Source organism: Chrysoperla carnea, chromosome 2 (genome assembly GCF_905475395.1).
Source record: "Chrysoperla carnea chromosome 2, inChrCarn1.1, whole genome shotgun sequence".
In the NCBI taxonomy this organism is placed as follows: domain Eukaryota; kingdom Metazoa; phylum Arthropoda; class Insecta; order Neuroptera; family Chrysopidae; genus Chrysoperla; species Chrysoperla carnea.
The window spans coordinates 47,165,909-47,181,732 of record NC_058338.1 but is presented as its reverse complement, the minus strand read 5'-3'; the positions used below and the strand labels follow the sequence as shown (position 1 = coordinate 47,181,732).

Sequence of the window (15,824 nt, the reverse complement as noted above, 5' to 3'; positions counted from 1 at the left end):
CATAATAATAAATATTATTAAAAACAGAGTAGCGGTTTAAAAATAGAATTAGAACAATATATTTTCAATAAATTCATTTTTTTTAAACTAAGAGCCTGTTTTTTTTCGTATCTCTCATCACCTCTCACAGTGGATTTTCTTTTTAGTTTCATTAAAATTTTCATTTTTGGGATATTTAAGAGTATTATTTTTTATTTTTCATTTTATATCGTTAATTAATCGAACACCGATATTTAAAAAAATATATTAAAAATATTTTCAGAGTTTAAATCCCTGTCAATTGGACTCTATCATCTGAAAAGGCACGTGATCTCTAAAATCAATCTTTAAGTCTGTTCCTTCAAATTTTATGTGTGACTTTTTCAAATACACAAACATCTTTTTTTATTATTTTTTATTTATTTTTATCTAAAGTGGGTTTGGTGCGAATAATTTTTTGGGTTTGTTTCTTGGATTAATAATTTTTTTACAAAATAAAAAAATTTGACATTTTGAGATTTTGTTTTATATTACAAAAAGTGGATATACAATTTTTTGATTTTCTAAATTTAAAGATTTATGGTATTATTTACCCCCTAATAGGTTTAAACGATTCCGCATGACTTTTCAAAATTTTCATAGCAAAAAATCATTATTTTCAAAGTTCTTAAATTCAAGAAAGATTAAATTTAAATTATAAAATACAAAAAATTGTAACCCAAAAAGAGCTAAATTTGAAACGAGCTAAAATTAATTAATTTAAATATGAAAAAGAATTTGTTCAATTTACAAAGCCATTGTTTATTTTTTATTATACATGCACGGTTTATTTTTTTAATATAAAATTTTTATAATTCAAAATATGTCCAGGCGAGATTCGAACTCACAACCTTGTCATTTCGATTCACCACCCTATTTCTGAGTCATAAGATGATTATGCAGGTATGTAATCATTTTTTATTCATTATCTGCTGCCTTTGATTGTTGTATAGTAAACAATTGTACTTGATCGAGACGTATTTTGAATATTTTATAAAATTTAAATTAAAAGAATAATGAAACATTCTACAATGCCCAAAAGCCCCAAATAAGGGGGACACAAAAGCGCGATATTTAAATTTCAAAAAAGCACCACAACTCTCTTGTGTAGATATCTAATCAATTTGTTAATCATTTTAAAAGCGTTTTGTCTTTACAAATTTTGCACACTACATGATTAAATAATATATCACTTTTTTTCTGGGGAGCAAAAAGGTTGCTTTTAAAATTCCCCCAATGTCAATGCAAAGCTTGAAAGTCCATTGAATTGTTATGAAAGTTAAAGCAACTTTTTTCGATTATATTAAAATGATGGAAACAGAAATGTACATATGAGATATTCTTTTTATAAATTTAGTACATGCACTTTTATAATTAAACCGTAGATACTGCAGAAAGAGATTTTGGTAGTGTACAAAGTGTATAAAGCGTAATTGCAAATTAAGTTGCTTTCACAGGGATACAATTGATGCAAGCAAAAATTTATTACAACCCCAATGAGTTATATTATATGTTTGAGGAAGTGCAACACTTGTAGAATAATTACTTAACGCTTTTATTTATTATAACTAGTACACTATGTAGAACGCGACTGGATTGTATAGGCGCAGGTTAAAGCATGTTTTCGTAAACACCTTAGTGTAAAAGTACATGTACTTTTTTTTAAAAGAAGAACCGATGTACAGAGCGTGTATGCACAATAATTGCTATTAAAAATGTACAATGTCTGTTTTGTTTGAAGTTTTTTTAGAATTCATTATTAACTTATGTGTATGTGCTTGGGCTCTGTGAATAGCTCTCATGTTTTTGTGAATTCTGTAGACAAGGGTGATTTCATATTAAGTGAATGTCGTTTAGCTTTAATTAGGTTCTAAAATTGGATATACGTTTGCTATCTTTCCATGTTTGTTTAAGTAAGTGAGTTTTTTAACAGAGATTAAATATTTTAGAACTCTTCATACCAGTTTCGTATAAAAATAAATTATAATAATTAAGAAGAGTTTTCCAATTTGTTTGTATATCTCACTTTTATTTTAAGCTGGGAATAAAAATTCATCACTACTAATAGTAATTGCCTACTGTTGCGTGTATTGCCATAGATTTTGATATAAAATTTCTTACATTTTACTATGTCTAAGTTGGTTGATAAAAATTTCTGGAATTATGGTTGATACCCTGTTAGAAGATTTTTATATATTACCTTAACTGCACAATAAGGCTTTCTTTTTATTATATTAAAAAATAAATAAACAATATGACAATCGAATTATATGAAATCACCCCTGAATAAAAAAATATTTTAAATTTCTAAAAACACGTGCTATTATGGTTTTTAAACATTCTATGAGAGCGACAGATATAACACATAAAAAGTGATAAAACGATATTTTTATTTCAAGTGATAATATTTTTAATTTTTGTGTATAGTAAAAAAAAATCAAAAATCGTATTTTCAAAAATATATTTTGTTAATTATTTGTAATGAGAGAATACTTTTTTTTAACTAAATGGTATACGAAATTTTTTTTGGACAACAATTATAGTATCGTTATACCCAATTCAAACCAGCCTTAATTTTTTTGTACGAGAAATATTGAGAAATATATTTTTTTCTACAACAATATATCACTGCGTTCAGTCATTTCTTAAATTATAGTTTAGATAGTTTGATTGATATTATGTATTTACAATTCAAATTAACCTCTTTTACATTGTTAGATAAATTTAAAATCGATAGAGTGCAGCACTTGAAATAATTGTTTTAAAGTAATATAATATAATCAATATGCACTTTCGTTTATTCGTACCGGTTGATCATAATATCGTTATATTTCATATAAACTTTAGATAAGTTATTTATTCGAAGTAGCTGCCAGGCGACTTAGAGTTACGAATAAAACAGTCAGAATTTTCACTTGTACTCAGAAATTTCTTTATCACTGCTTGTGATATGATAAATATGTTTAAAGACTGAGAATAATTTAAATTGTTAAAAATACTTCAACAAATGGATTTTTCAGCTGTTAATACAACTACGTACTGTTTTATTTACGAATTTTATATCTAGCTAAGATTATAAAATAGGTTAATTATTCTGTGGAGTCTGGGTTTCTTTCCCAAAAGAAAAAATCTAGACATTGATGATGTATTAAATACAATCGATTATGTACGATCATTACTTAAAAAAAAAACAATCCAAATTGTCTAAAACTTAAATTTTCAAACACAATTTATTTCTATACTATAAACCGAATTTAAAATTTTAATTGCAAATCCAAATAAAAATATTAAATATTTACAATTTCAAATAGACCATATATCAAGTAGGTAAAATTTATAAACAATTTTTTTTAAATGTATATGAATTTTTTTCAATCGATATTTAAAATATAATATGCAAATGATGTAAATTATTTATTATATTTTATCATCTAAAACAATGTTAGTTTGAATATCCGGCGGCTCTTCCAAGTTGCATACACCTTTTCCTTCGACTTCGATTTTTAACTTACACTGACAGAGACTTTGAATTTTATATATCTAAAGACTAGCTGTTGATACAACTTTCTGTGTGCAATGAAAAAAATTAGGGAATAAATTTTTTTAAGGGAAGTTTAGTCCTACTTCGAAAAATGCCCTCCTTTTTGATTTTTGTAAGTAATCTATATCAGTTTGATATTCGATGGTTTCGTATAGTATATATTATACGTTTGAAGGTCTTATGAGAGCATATTGAATATGAGTAGCTTTGTTTACTTGTAACCGAAACATGGTACTGAAAAATGTATAGATGATTTTATTTGCATTGTTTTATTTTTGTCTTCCTTTTCATACAAAATACAGAATAAATTTAACTGATAGGTTGATCATTTTAATAATATCATTTCATCAAGTTTTAACTGTATACTTGACATCTGGTCTAACCGAGCTGGTATGAATAAAGTATTTGATAAAATAAAAAAATTAATAATCACTGATAGTAAATAGGGGGTTGTAATAAACAGCTTTTTTCAATATAAAAATGTATTATTTTTTTAGAAAACTTTCCATGGAAAAAAATTCATTTTATATGTGGTGTAACGATTTCTTATTGGATTTATACAAATACATTTGAAAACATATTATTAGTATGCTTAAAAAAATTATGGTAAGTGTGCAGAGGTCGGTCTATACAAAATATTATTATTCATTTGTTTTTATTTTTTATTTATTTTTACTTTAGTCATAGGCAAGAAAGTTTTTTTTTTCACTTTTGACATTTTCCTGTTTTAATTAATATGTGTGTGGAATGTCTTATTAATTAATTAATTACAATATAAAAAAGAAAACAATTCTTTTATAATATTGGCTTTCCAAATCTTGAAAAATATATATTTTTGGACTAAAGTCCAAAAAAAAAATCTAGATTAATATTTATGGTTTATTTTGGAAGATTAACGATAATTAAAAATCGGAAGAGTTTTTTTTTTGTGTATGTAAAATTGTGTATCAATTTTACGAGTTCATCAAAAAATAATAGTAAGGAGAAAAAACTCTATTTTTTTGTTTTAAAATGTGACTTGATTAGTTCAGATAATCACCGTCTGTGTCGTGCGTTTCGTGTACATGATGCTGCTCGATATTATAAGAATATGCAACCCAATAAATTCTTATTGAAAATAAGCGTTCACTTAATAAAATTTCTATGAAAAATTAAAATGACTACTCTATTTAAATAGGCGGAGATAGGGCGAGGGGATCAAAAATCAACTGTGAAACTCTTCATAAGAAAAAAAAATCACTTTAAAAAAAGTTTTACTTTTTGTTTTCAATTATGCAATAATATTAATTTGTTCATTTCAGAAGAAAATTGATCTCAAAAATTTGAAGAACAACTGAGAACGCACACTATCGAGTAACAAACAATTGCACAGGGACATAGTTGTTGCTTCGATGATGATGTTGATGATTATGTGAATGATGATAGACTCACTTGGGTTGTTGGGTAACGTAAGTCTGGTAGGCCGTAGTATCATCTGGAGAGGCAGCAGTTGAATGTTCCTCCAATGGCATAGTGTGTATAATAGACGGGCCAGGTCCCGCAGTGTAATACTGGTACGGATGTGGTAGATACGAACCACTACCTAATTGTAATGATGCCATATGGGTAGCTAATGGAGGTAAATATGGTGGCTCTGATGCAGGTACAACATCCACTGGTTGTTGCACAACATATTGGGGCAACCATTGTGCACCAGGCATAGCATAACCAGGCACAGCTTGATGACCATAACGGTATGGCAACATGTGAGCAGTAACTCCATTTTGTGCTACAGTTGTCGTCTCATATACTTGTTCTGTGGGATCACGCCATGTTGCATTTGGTACACGCACTCCACCAGTTGTGTTGTTACATGTGCCCTTCTTTTTGTTTCCACCATCAGCGAATTTTACAAGTAATGGCTCTTTTGCACCAGCTAATGGACTACCATTAAACATTTGTATAATTTGTTCACATTTTTCACGAGATTCCATACGAGCGAAACCAACACCTTTTGACATTCCAGTCGTGTCACGTAGTATACGTGTTGAAATTACTTGTCCATACTTGGCTAACATGTTGTCAACATCATTCTCCTTGAAGTTCAGTGGTAAGTTTGCAATGTACAAGTTTGTCGGGTCCTGTTCTTGTTGCTGCGCATATAAGATTTTACAATTGAATATTTTTATATTTTGTTTATTTTATGGTTATATGTATTATGAAGATTTGGAGAATATTGAAATACTTTCTATAAAGTTTTAGTAATTCTTATTATTTAAAAAATTTCAGAATATAAAATACCACTGTATTAAAAAAAATCCAACCGAAACTTTTTTAAATAATAAGAATTCAATAAAAGTTTTGTGAAATATTTTCACAAGTAATCCGAATAATAAAATAATAATTAGAGTTAAAAAAACTTTCAAAATTTAAAGCAATTTTTGCTCTGAAAAATTAAGATATTTTAATGTTTCTTTTAAACACCGCTGCATGTGTATTCATTATTAACCTGAAGCAATATAGATTATATTTATTTTGCTCCGAATTTGGACATGATAAACTTAAAGATCTTAGGTATTTAGAATTTAATTAACTGTTAAAGATGGTTTAAAATAAATAAGAACTTTTTTCTTTGTTCTTTATTTGCTCAATTTCATTCTCCAAATCTTACATATTTATATTAAATCTTAAAATAATTTGTTAGGAAGGTTTCCAGTTAGCCCCTAAATTTACAAGGACATTCTAAATAAAGGATTAAAAAAATATAAGGTTCAAGGACATGCTGATTTTGTTATATATTATAACTATGATCGCCACGAGTTGGTGGCCAAATAAATAAATTTTAATTAACAAAACACCACACAACCCGTTTTCCGAGGACATTTACAAGTAATTAGTGTTATAATAAGCTAAAAAATATTTTTTTTTATCAATGGGATTTTAAATTATTGTAAATTTTAGCTTAAGATATTATTTTAATTTTAAATTAAACATGCAAATATATTAGTTTTTAAGTAACAATAGTAAGGTATGCAAAGATAATTTAGAAGCATTCTTTAATGCATTATTCAAAATTTTATGCTTTTATTGGCATAGGTTAACTTTTTTTATGTATTTAATTTTTATGTATTTTATTAATTAACTTTAACTTCTGCCCCAAATTGTGTATAACAAGACAACAATTAATATAGATAATTGTTTCAATACTATTCCTACTGATATCTACTGAGTTATGAACAAAAAATATTTCGTACAAGAGCTGTTAATCTTTAAAAAGGAAACGTTTTATACGTCGGATATTTTTCTCTATTGTTTTAAAGGATCGGTTTTATGACAAAACTAGTACATCAGTTTGAAGAATTTTATTTATTCAGAAGTCTTTCACTTTTTAGCTTCACGACTGACTCGTAGAGTAGACGGAAATAAACAACGTACTTCTTTTTTTAAAAATACATCGCAATTTTTTTTTCTTAATTAATAATTTAACTATTCTTAATTTTAAACTTAATATAATATAATTTCCTTCTACAAGGAATTTTATTTTAATACATCATCGTCAACATGTCATTAGGAAAAGTGCCAATTATAAAATGGCGAATCCCGGGAAAAACTGTATTATATATCAGAATATCTCCGATGATTTGTTGTTTGAAATTTATATGTGATTTTCCAAGAAATATTTTTTCAAAAATTATTAATTTTTTATACGGAACAATTTTCTAATTTAAGGCATTCCTCTATCTTTTATCAGTTGTGAAAATGAATTTAATTTTAAATGAAATTAAATTAGGTTGTCACTTTAAAGTTCAGGGACGTCGGGAGCTAGACAAGTCGCGAGCTAGTGAAGTTAATCTAATTATATCACCGAATCATAATACTCTTCATCGAAATGTTTCGATTGTGTATTTAGTGATTATTTAGTGATTGCGTATAATAATAATTAGAACTTAATTATACAGTGATGGGAAAAAGTTCAGCAATCTTTCAATTAATTTCAAACGGTTCGAGATACAGAGCTCAAGAGGACTCAAGAGGGCTACAATATAGGTAATTTAACGACGATATTGCTCACGCAACAACAATAAAAGTTTAATGTAACAAAAAGGGATGAATAAAAATGTTTAAGATATTGTTACAAAAATTAGAAAATACAATATATTTCATTCAGATTCAATCATTCCCCCCTCCTCCCCCGAGATATACCTGTTTGAAATTTCGAGAAAATTTAAAATGATTTAAGTGCGCAACTTATTTTGCAAGGAAGTATAAGTTAACTCTATGGCAATAGAAGCTTCATTTAAAATATCTGTTTGAAAAAAGATTCGTTAATCATTTTGAATTAATCAATAAATTAATTTTATTGAAATGATTAGTAGAGTATAAAAATAAGTAAATTAATATATTTGCATGCGACTGACTACTAAAAATTTTATTTTCTACAGTTAAAGGTTATAATAAAAATATATATGATTGAATATTTCTACCTGAATTTTATTTCTACAAAAAACTGTTTCTCAAAATTGTTTAAAAAAATTATTAGTCTAAATTAATATTGAAAAAAAGAGGATTTAAGAAAGTTCATGATTACGTTGGATTTTTTAAATATTATACAAAAATTTTTAAATAAGCAACTAAAAGGGTCATCAATTCACACTAATTTTGAAGGCTTTGTTTTGTAATAATCCCATTGGAAATTTTATAATTTCTTGAAGGTTGCAATCTCACTGGAAGTATATTTTAAGAATTAATTCATAATTACTTGAAGGGAATATATTTTAACAAAATGTATGATTACTTGAATTTAATATTATGATCGAATATTAACAGGTTGATCCAAGTTATAACAACAGAACTTCATCACAGGGTAGAAAATATTAAATAATACTAATTTCTCAATCTAATTACGGTCGGGAAAGCTTCCTTTTCTAGATACAGAGAAAAAAATTATGTTATTGTGAATATTACCAAGACGACTGCTTAGAAAAATGCGCTAAGAATGGAGCAATGCACAAAGTTATTGTATTTACAATAAAGTCAATGGCGATAAATAATTTTCTCTCAAAATGACACACACTTGTCTCTCTCGCTAATTTTCACAATTTTCCGCCTCTAATTATGAAGGATTCTAAATTTATATTGTAAAATTTCCAAATAAACTAATCAGGCGTTTGAATATATCCGCAAAAATATCCTGTTTCTTCAAAAATTTCAATACCTTGTATCAAGAAAACGACGCTTTATCGGCCGTAAACGTAGTAATAAGAAATTGTCAGTATTTTAACTTCATATATCATTTGACGAAGTCCTGCTATTATAACTTGGCTTACCCTGTATAATATATAATAAATTTATAATATATAAATAAATTTTAAATTTTGTAAGTTGGAAGAAAGAAACGGATTATTTAATTTTAGATATATTTTGTAACTTTAAAAAGTTATTCCCGACTCCAAAAGGGTGACCTGAATTTTACTTATTTAAATATGAAATCGCAAACCGGGTATACCGGGTGTAAACATTATTATTATATTAGAACATGTAAATTAAATGACAAGTAAAAGGAATTTCTATTACTTGACTTATGGGATAAGCTTTCTGCAAAAAAAAAAAACCGTCATGAAAAAAAAAATTAATTTAATTAAAAATATACCGTCCCCTGTACTATTATAGTCTCCTGTACTATTATAACTAGATTAGTATTTAATTCTGTAGTTATTCTATTTAAGATATTTTAAATAAAGATACGTAGACTTCCATTTTTGGATACACGGGAAAACTAAAAGTTGATCAATTATTTCGGTGGCTTAAAGAGTAACATGAATCAATCTCGAAATAAAAATACGATCTCCATACGAATTTTGTATTTTCTAAATGAAAGGATCCCACAATATTAGATAGGAAAATGGCTTTCTGTGAAACTTTTTCTAACACACCCTAAAATGTTCTTTGGATCATTCTGATTAAAATCTCTTACGGCCACAAACATTTTTACCGAGCAGTTTTCGAGCTTCGGGTGATCAAAGCTACGAATATATTACATATGACTAGGAAAATTACTTTCTGTGAAAATTTTTCAAACTTCCCCCATAATGTTTTTTGGGCTAATTCTGTAAAGCTGTAACAGCCACAAAATTTGTTACATGGTAGTTTTCGAGCTACGAGCTACATAGCTTTAATGTATGTGTAGCTTTGATTGCACGTAGCTCGAAAACTACCCGTTAAAAAATTTTGTGGCCGTGAGAGCTTTGCATCAGAACGATCTGAGTAATATATTGAGGGCGGTTGGGAAAAGTTTCACAGTTAGCCATTTTTCTAGTCATATTCTAAAACTACAATATATTCGTAGTTTTGATCGCCCGTAGCACGAGAAACTACTCTTCAAAGACTTTTGTGGCTGCGAGAGTTTTTGATCAGAACGATCTGAAGAATAATTTGGGGGCGGTTTGAAAAAGTTTCACAGATAACCATTTTCCTATCTAATATTGCGGGGCCCTTTAATAATTATTTTATATTATTAATTTATTTTACAGGTTGGACTTCAACTCATAAATATTTTAAAAAATTAGTTAAAGGATTACTTAATTTTTTATTTAATAATTCATTAATTATTCATTTGAAACTATTATAGCTAGTAATTATTTATAAATCCTAGATTCGTGAAATTGCAGCCTTATTTCTAATAATAATATAATTTTAAGAATAATATTGGATATAAAACCTGAAAAGATGTAACAAAATCAAATCCTGTACATGATAAATGTATTTAAACAGAGTACGTTATAATGAACTCCTTCATTACAAAGAAACACTGCTAATATTGGAAGTGAGATTGGCTATCAGCGACGCCAAAGTGATTATAAAAGAACCACATACGCGATTATATATATATCCGACTAAAATTAAATGAATTAAAAAAAATCATATGTCAGGCACTGACATTATAGTACATAGACCGAGCATCGCCTATCTTTCCGTACAGTGAGAAGCGACATCTGAGGTGATTGCTTCGATCAGCTAGGGACAGTTATACATCAAAAAATACATTTATTAAAAGAATATAGGGACATTTATGACAAAAATATGCAATGAAAATAGGGACATTTATCAAAGAAACAAACATTGAATGTCAAATTTTCATATCTCAATATGTTTTACATAAAACATGGTGATTCTCTGAACTTTTTCGCTTTTTGACTTAAAAAAATACTTATGATACTACAATACTTATTAATCTACAATGACAAGTATGACAACAGCACTTTGTTTTGACGTTTCTACATCGCCGCCATGATGGATTTTACCTAAGCAATTACCTGAGATGTTGGCATACTTAAAATCGTTTGACGCTCAGTCTATGTAACTTAATGATCTTAGATGTCAGGCCACCAGATGCAAATTAAGAAATTTTGCTCCCGTATTCAGTTTCAAAAGTTAGCTCGTCCCGTAGTCAAAATCAATCAAAAAAGTATTTGTTTTTAGTTTCAAGTTCTTTATTTTTTAGTACTTGTAAAATTGCGATGATTGTTCGGGGTAATTCTCCGGTTCACTTTCTAATTTAAAGCGTTCATCCATTGATTACCAGTTATAAAGTAGAGTGAGCTTTTCATTGAGCTTGAAAACCTAGGTTTAGTTTAATGTCCGCGTAAGATGTGCGAGTTTCAAGCATACTGTCTCTTTCTGTAGCATATACATAAAGAGCATCAACTGGCCGTCTTATATATAAAATTAAAAAAGGTTGACATATGCTAGAAACTCGAAAAATAAAAATCTTTTTCCAGCATCGAATTCAATCTTAGTTTTTAGATTCAATTAAAATCTCATTCTGATTTATAACTGACAACATTATATGAACGCCTTAAATTAAAACGTTGTTCTTTATAAATAAGCAAATTTTTTTTATTTGAAACATTTTTTTGTAAACCGAATAGAATAGACAGGAATTGATAGCAAAAATTTTGCTTTTGATGCGTTTGTTCATTCAATTTGAACCAAAATGGTCTTTATAGAAAAGCAAATTACTTTTATTGGATTTATTGGAAAATTATTTTTCGAAGAGTGTCTAGATTTCGCAAAAATAATTATACGAAATAACAATTTTAATACGAAAAAACAATTTTGGGTAAAACTTTTCAGTTCGTTTTTGTCTAAACTATACGGTTTGCGGAAAATTGTTTCGAACAAAAAATGCTACTTTTCTAATCAATAACAATTTTCTAATTTAAAGTGTTCATCTATCGATAACCAGTTATGTAGCTGAGTGAGCTTTTCATTGAGCTTGCGCATACACACCCAATAATTTTCGCTTGAAGTATTTTTATGGATAAAAGTTATGTTTCGAGTTTCAAGCATATGTCAATTTAAAAAAGGACACCTTGTATATATTTGATGGGAACATTCAGTTCATTCTCTATGTCTGTGGATATCATTGATACACTGATAGACAATCATCTTAATGTCATGACTTCTACGATTCTAGTCCTATCCAACATTAACAGTGCCTTCTCGAAATTGAGGAGCTCTTTATGGCGTACTCTGAATTCTGCCCTTTCTAACAATAAATATCTCAATCTACGCAAGGTATGACGACTTTTTAAATAATATTGTAAGGGTAAAAATGAAAAATAATAAAAATCAATAAATACGGAGGGTAATTTATCCTACAATTTTGTTAATAGTTAAAAAATTAATTATCTACATCAAGAAAAAAGAGCCTGAATAAAAGTATTGATAAATAATTTTGTTACTGTTTGACACAGGTGCCAAATGCGGATGAAAAAACACAACCAGTGGCACCAGGTCAGTTAGTGGTTTACAGGAGGTATTACTTGCATGCACAACGTACAGCGGTAGATCTATGCAGCCACCAGATACCCACTTTCGCCATCTGCGCCTGTATTCCTTTAGCTTGTAATGCCTTCACTGCACCCTCAGCTGAGGCTGGTGATTCAAAATCCACAAATCCATACCCTATAAATTAAAGAAACAAACTTTGTAAAATTTCGTTTAATTTTTTATTCGTTTTTATTTGATCGTAGTTATAAGAAAAATAATTTTAAAGGCAAAAATATGTCACTTTTTTTTAGTTGATAAATAAATCTCGAATTCCTGGCTAGATGTGATAAAATTCTTATGAATGCTAAAAAAATTTTGGATATAAAAGACAAAAAACGGATTCATGCTAATTTTCACATATACAAAAAAAAACGCATAATGTCGTTTAAGTTATCATGCAACTCACCTTTGCATAATTTTTAAATTTGGTAACTAAAACACAACGAATACAAGTATTTGATCTCCAAATTTGCCGAATTGCGCTCAGTTTTAACTGTTTGCACAGCTATATTTAAGGTAAATTTTGGCAAACTTATTTTAACAAGCAGAGGAATTTGAGAAACTGTTGTCAAGATCGCGGTACCCTTCAGAGAACCTGGTAAATGTTTAATTGTGCTCTTAGCTTAAAATTTATTTTAACAATTTTTTACCCATACAAAATAGTATTACGCCTTCATTCGTTTGGGACTCTTCCTTAAACTATCGTAGGAGTAGAGATTGTAACCAATTTTGCATCGAAAAATACATTTAAATAGATCCCACGTCCTTCAATTTTCGAAAAATTAAGAGTTTACTCAAATTTCCCTCTTTCGCACTCCCAAACACTAATTTCCCCAGGTATTACCGTTAGACAGCCATAAAAAAAACATATAAATCGAGATAAAGTTTTCAAAGAGGCTAAGTTTTCGCATCATTAGGAACGCATCGGATTATTATTTTCTGTTCTATGCATGCTAGAAAGATAGAATTTTCACCAGTCGATCCAAAATGAAGTCAACTGCCCCCCCCCCCCGTAAAAACAAAAAACTAACTCAAACTACCCTGTTTCTTCTATACATGCTAGAGAAATGCGGTTTTTTCCATTTTGTGGAAATTTCTTCAAACTAATGAGGTTATTCGATAAAATTTTATTTTTGAAACTCCGCCCCTCCTTATATTATGGAAGGAGACATTAGAGAAGGAAATTTTTCTCTGACATTACAATTCATGTAATGTTATTTTCTGTGACGCAGAGCCAAGGTCGATGATCACTACGGGGGTTTTAATTATTAAAAGTGCAAAAGTAATTATTATTTAAATTTTAATGATGCCAGTATTTGTCAGATATGGGACACTCTCTATTTAATATGTTCCCTTGTCAATTTGCTTCTATTATCCGGTATAGCTAAATTTACAGCCGTTATCAGATAAACGGAACTAAAACCTTTACGTGATCAAGGCGAAGGAAACTGAGCTCAAATACGCGTATACATGGTGCGAAACATAAACAGTGCTCTCAAAAATATCAAATTTGATACCCTTAAATAAATATCGAAAATCGATTGTATCGGAATTAAAAATGATTATTTTCTAAAAGAACATCGATATTTCGTGCCCTTCTCTATTGTACACACACACTGAGTCTTAAGAATGCTAAAATGTAATAGAAAATTGTACGAAACATTGAATTTGTGTTAGACGAGTTTTTTAAAACCTGTTTACATGAAGTGTAATAATTTAAATAAAAATTTTCTTTTTGATATTGACTTCGATCGCTTCAAAACATATTTTAGGGCAATTTTCCTAGGTAAGAACATTTAAAATAAAGAAACTACAATTTAAGGTGAGGTAAGGGCGTCGTTAAATGGCAGGAACAGGGATAGGCAGTTGCTCTCCCCCTAAAGACTAAAGAAAAATTAGCCAAATACCAGTAATTTATTTTCCGATTAATAATTCTCCCCCGAAAGGTCGAAATTTGTAAGACTGTAGAATTCCACCTACGAAAATCCGCCAATTTGATTTTTTTTTATTTTAAAAAAAGCAACGCCCTCTGGCGACGCCCATGAGTTAAGATCAAATTTTAATTTGTAGTTATTTTGAAACATATTCTATGCAACTGAATAAAATATCTATAAAGAAAAGATAGACAGGATTAATATTGCTCAATTTAACAGAATTTGTTCTTCTGCTTAAATAGATTAATCTCATTTTCAAAATTATCCTTATAAAATGATCTTTAAAAAACCGGATACTATACTAGCACATTTGGTAGATACATTTATGAAAAAAGGGAACTAATTTGTTAATGAATAGTTTTTGAATGGATATTTTTTCTTCAGAAGAAGGGAAATAAAGAAAAACATTAATTCATTGATTAACTAATTGGCATAACAATTTTTTTGTCGCGAATTTGCCGAAAGTTAACATACATGCCATTTAAATTATTCTAACTCACATTTAAAATACTAAAATTTACCTTTACATTTATTAGTATTTTTATCCAAAATAGCCTTCGTTGATATTATATTTCCAAACCTGTAAAATAATTCAAAATATTTGGTTATTATCGTTAATTAAAATTTTTTCAAAGGAAAAGAAATCTGCACATGTTACATACTCGGTTTTTGGGTTAAAGAGCACTAAAATTAATACAATATTTAAATTATTCTTACTCTTTAAGGAGTCGGCCAGATAACGAAAAGATGAAAAATGGCGTCTTATGACATGTTTTAAAAATAATAATGTTTTCTAACTTTTTTCGTACAATACCAAACAAATACAGCAGATTAAGTGTGCTTTCATTGCTTTTATTGTAAAATAATTATAAAAATTTTTATATGGTTTTAAATTTCATAAAAAATTAAGCGACAACATTTTCTATCTTACCAACCCTCGGTATAAGGCGAACAAACCTCGGTTTCAACCTTGGATTCAAAAACTAGAATGTGTACTCTGTGTCACAAAAAAAGATTTACATAGAGTATATTCTATAATATGTGTTTTTTGTGACACAGGGATACATGCTTTGTAATTAATAATTGAAGATCCAGATTCAATCATTTTTCGCAGAGATACAGCTCTTTAAAATTTTAGTAAAAAGTGTATAAAAACTATCCTCAATACTCAAATAAATTCATTTAAATACTGGGTGAATGCAAAAGGATTTAGGAAAAAATAGACCCGAAAAAATTTCTGTAATAGTGTCTCATTTTTGAAAGCAGGGGCTAAAACTTCAGAACTCAACTACTCTATAGTTAACAAACTCAACCCAACCAACTCGTAATTACAATAATACTCCGGATCTATAAAATTTTTGTCTCTTTTTTCGGTCAATTTTTCCGATTACCAAATGCAAAATTATCGTCTATTTTTTCCGTATCTATTTTTCCGATTACCGAATGCAAAATTATCGAAGATAATTTTTGAGAAAGTTTAATTAAAATTTTAAATTTGCTCTAATACCTAGATCAGTTTT

At 28.4% G+C, this 15,824-nt stretch overlaps 1 protein-coding gene across 6 annotated transcripts in view; it reads right to left on the bottom strand.

The window, feature by feature from the left end:
* Positions 1-4,411: 4,411 nt before the first annotated feature.
* The window catches only part of LOC123292444 (protein alan shepard), a 92,997-nt gene continuing 81,584 nt past the window's right edge, over positions 4,412-15,824 (bottom strand). For 3 of the 6 annotated variants that reach the window (XM_044873105.1, XM_044873109.1, XM_044873107.1), the window contains exons 4-6: positions 14,826-14,884; positions 12,381-12,505; positions 4,413-5,691 (exon numbers count right to left, since the gene is read on the bottom strand). In XM_044873105.1, coding sequence (XP_044729040.1) covers positions 4,987-5,691; positions 12,381-12,505; positions 14,826-14,884 — 889 coding nt within the window. In that variant the 3' untranslated portion in view covers positions 4,413-4,986. Of the gene's footprint in view, positions 5,692-12,380; positions 12,506-14,825; positions 14,885-15,824 lie in introns of all 6 variants that reach the window. The other 3 variants (XM_044873108.1, XM_044873106.1, XM_044873110.1) reach the window with 3 other exon arrangements.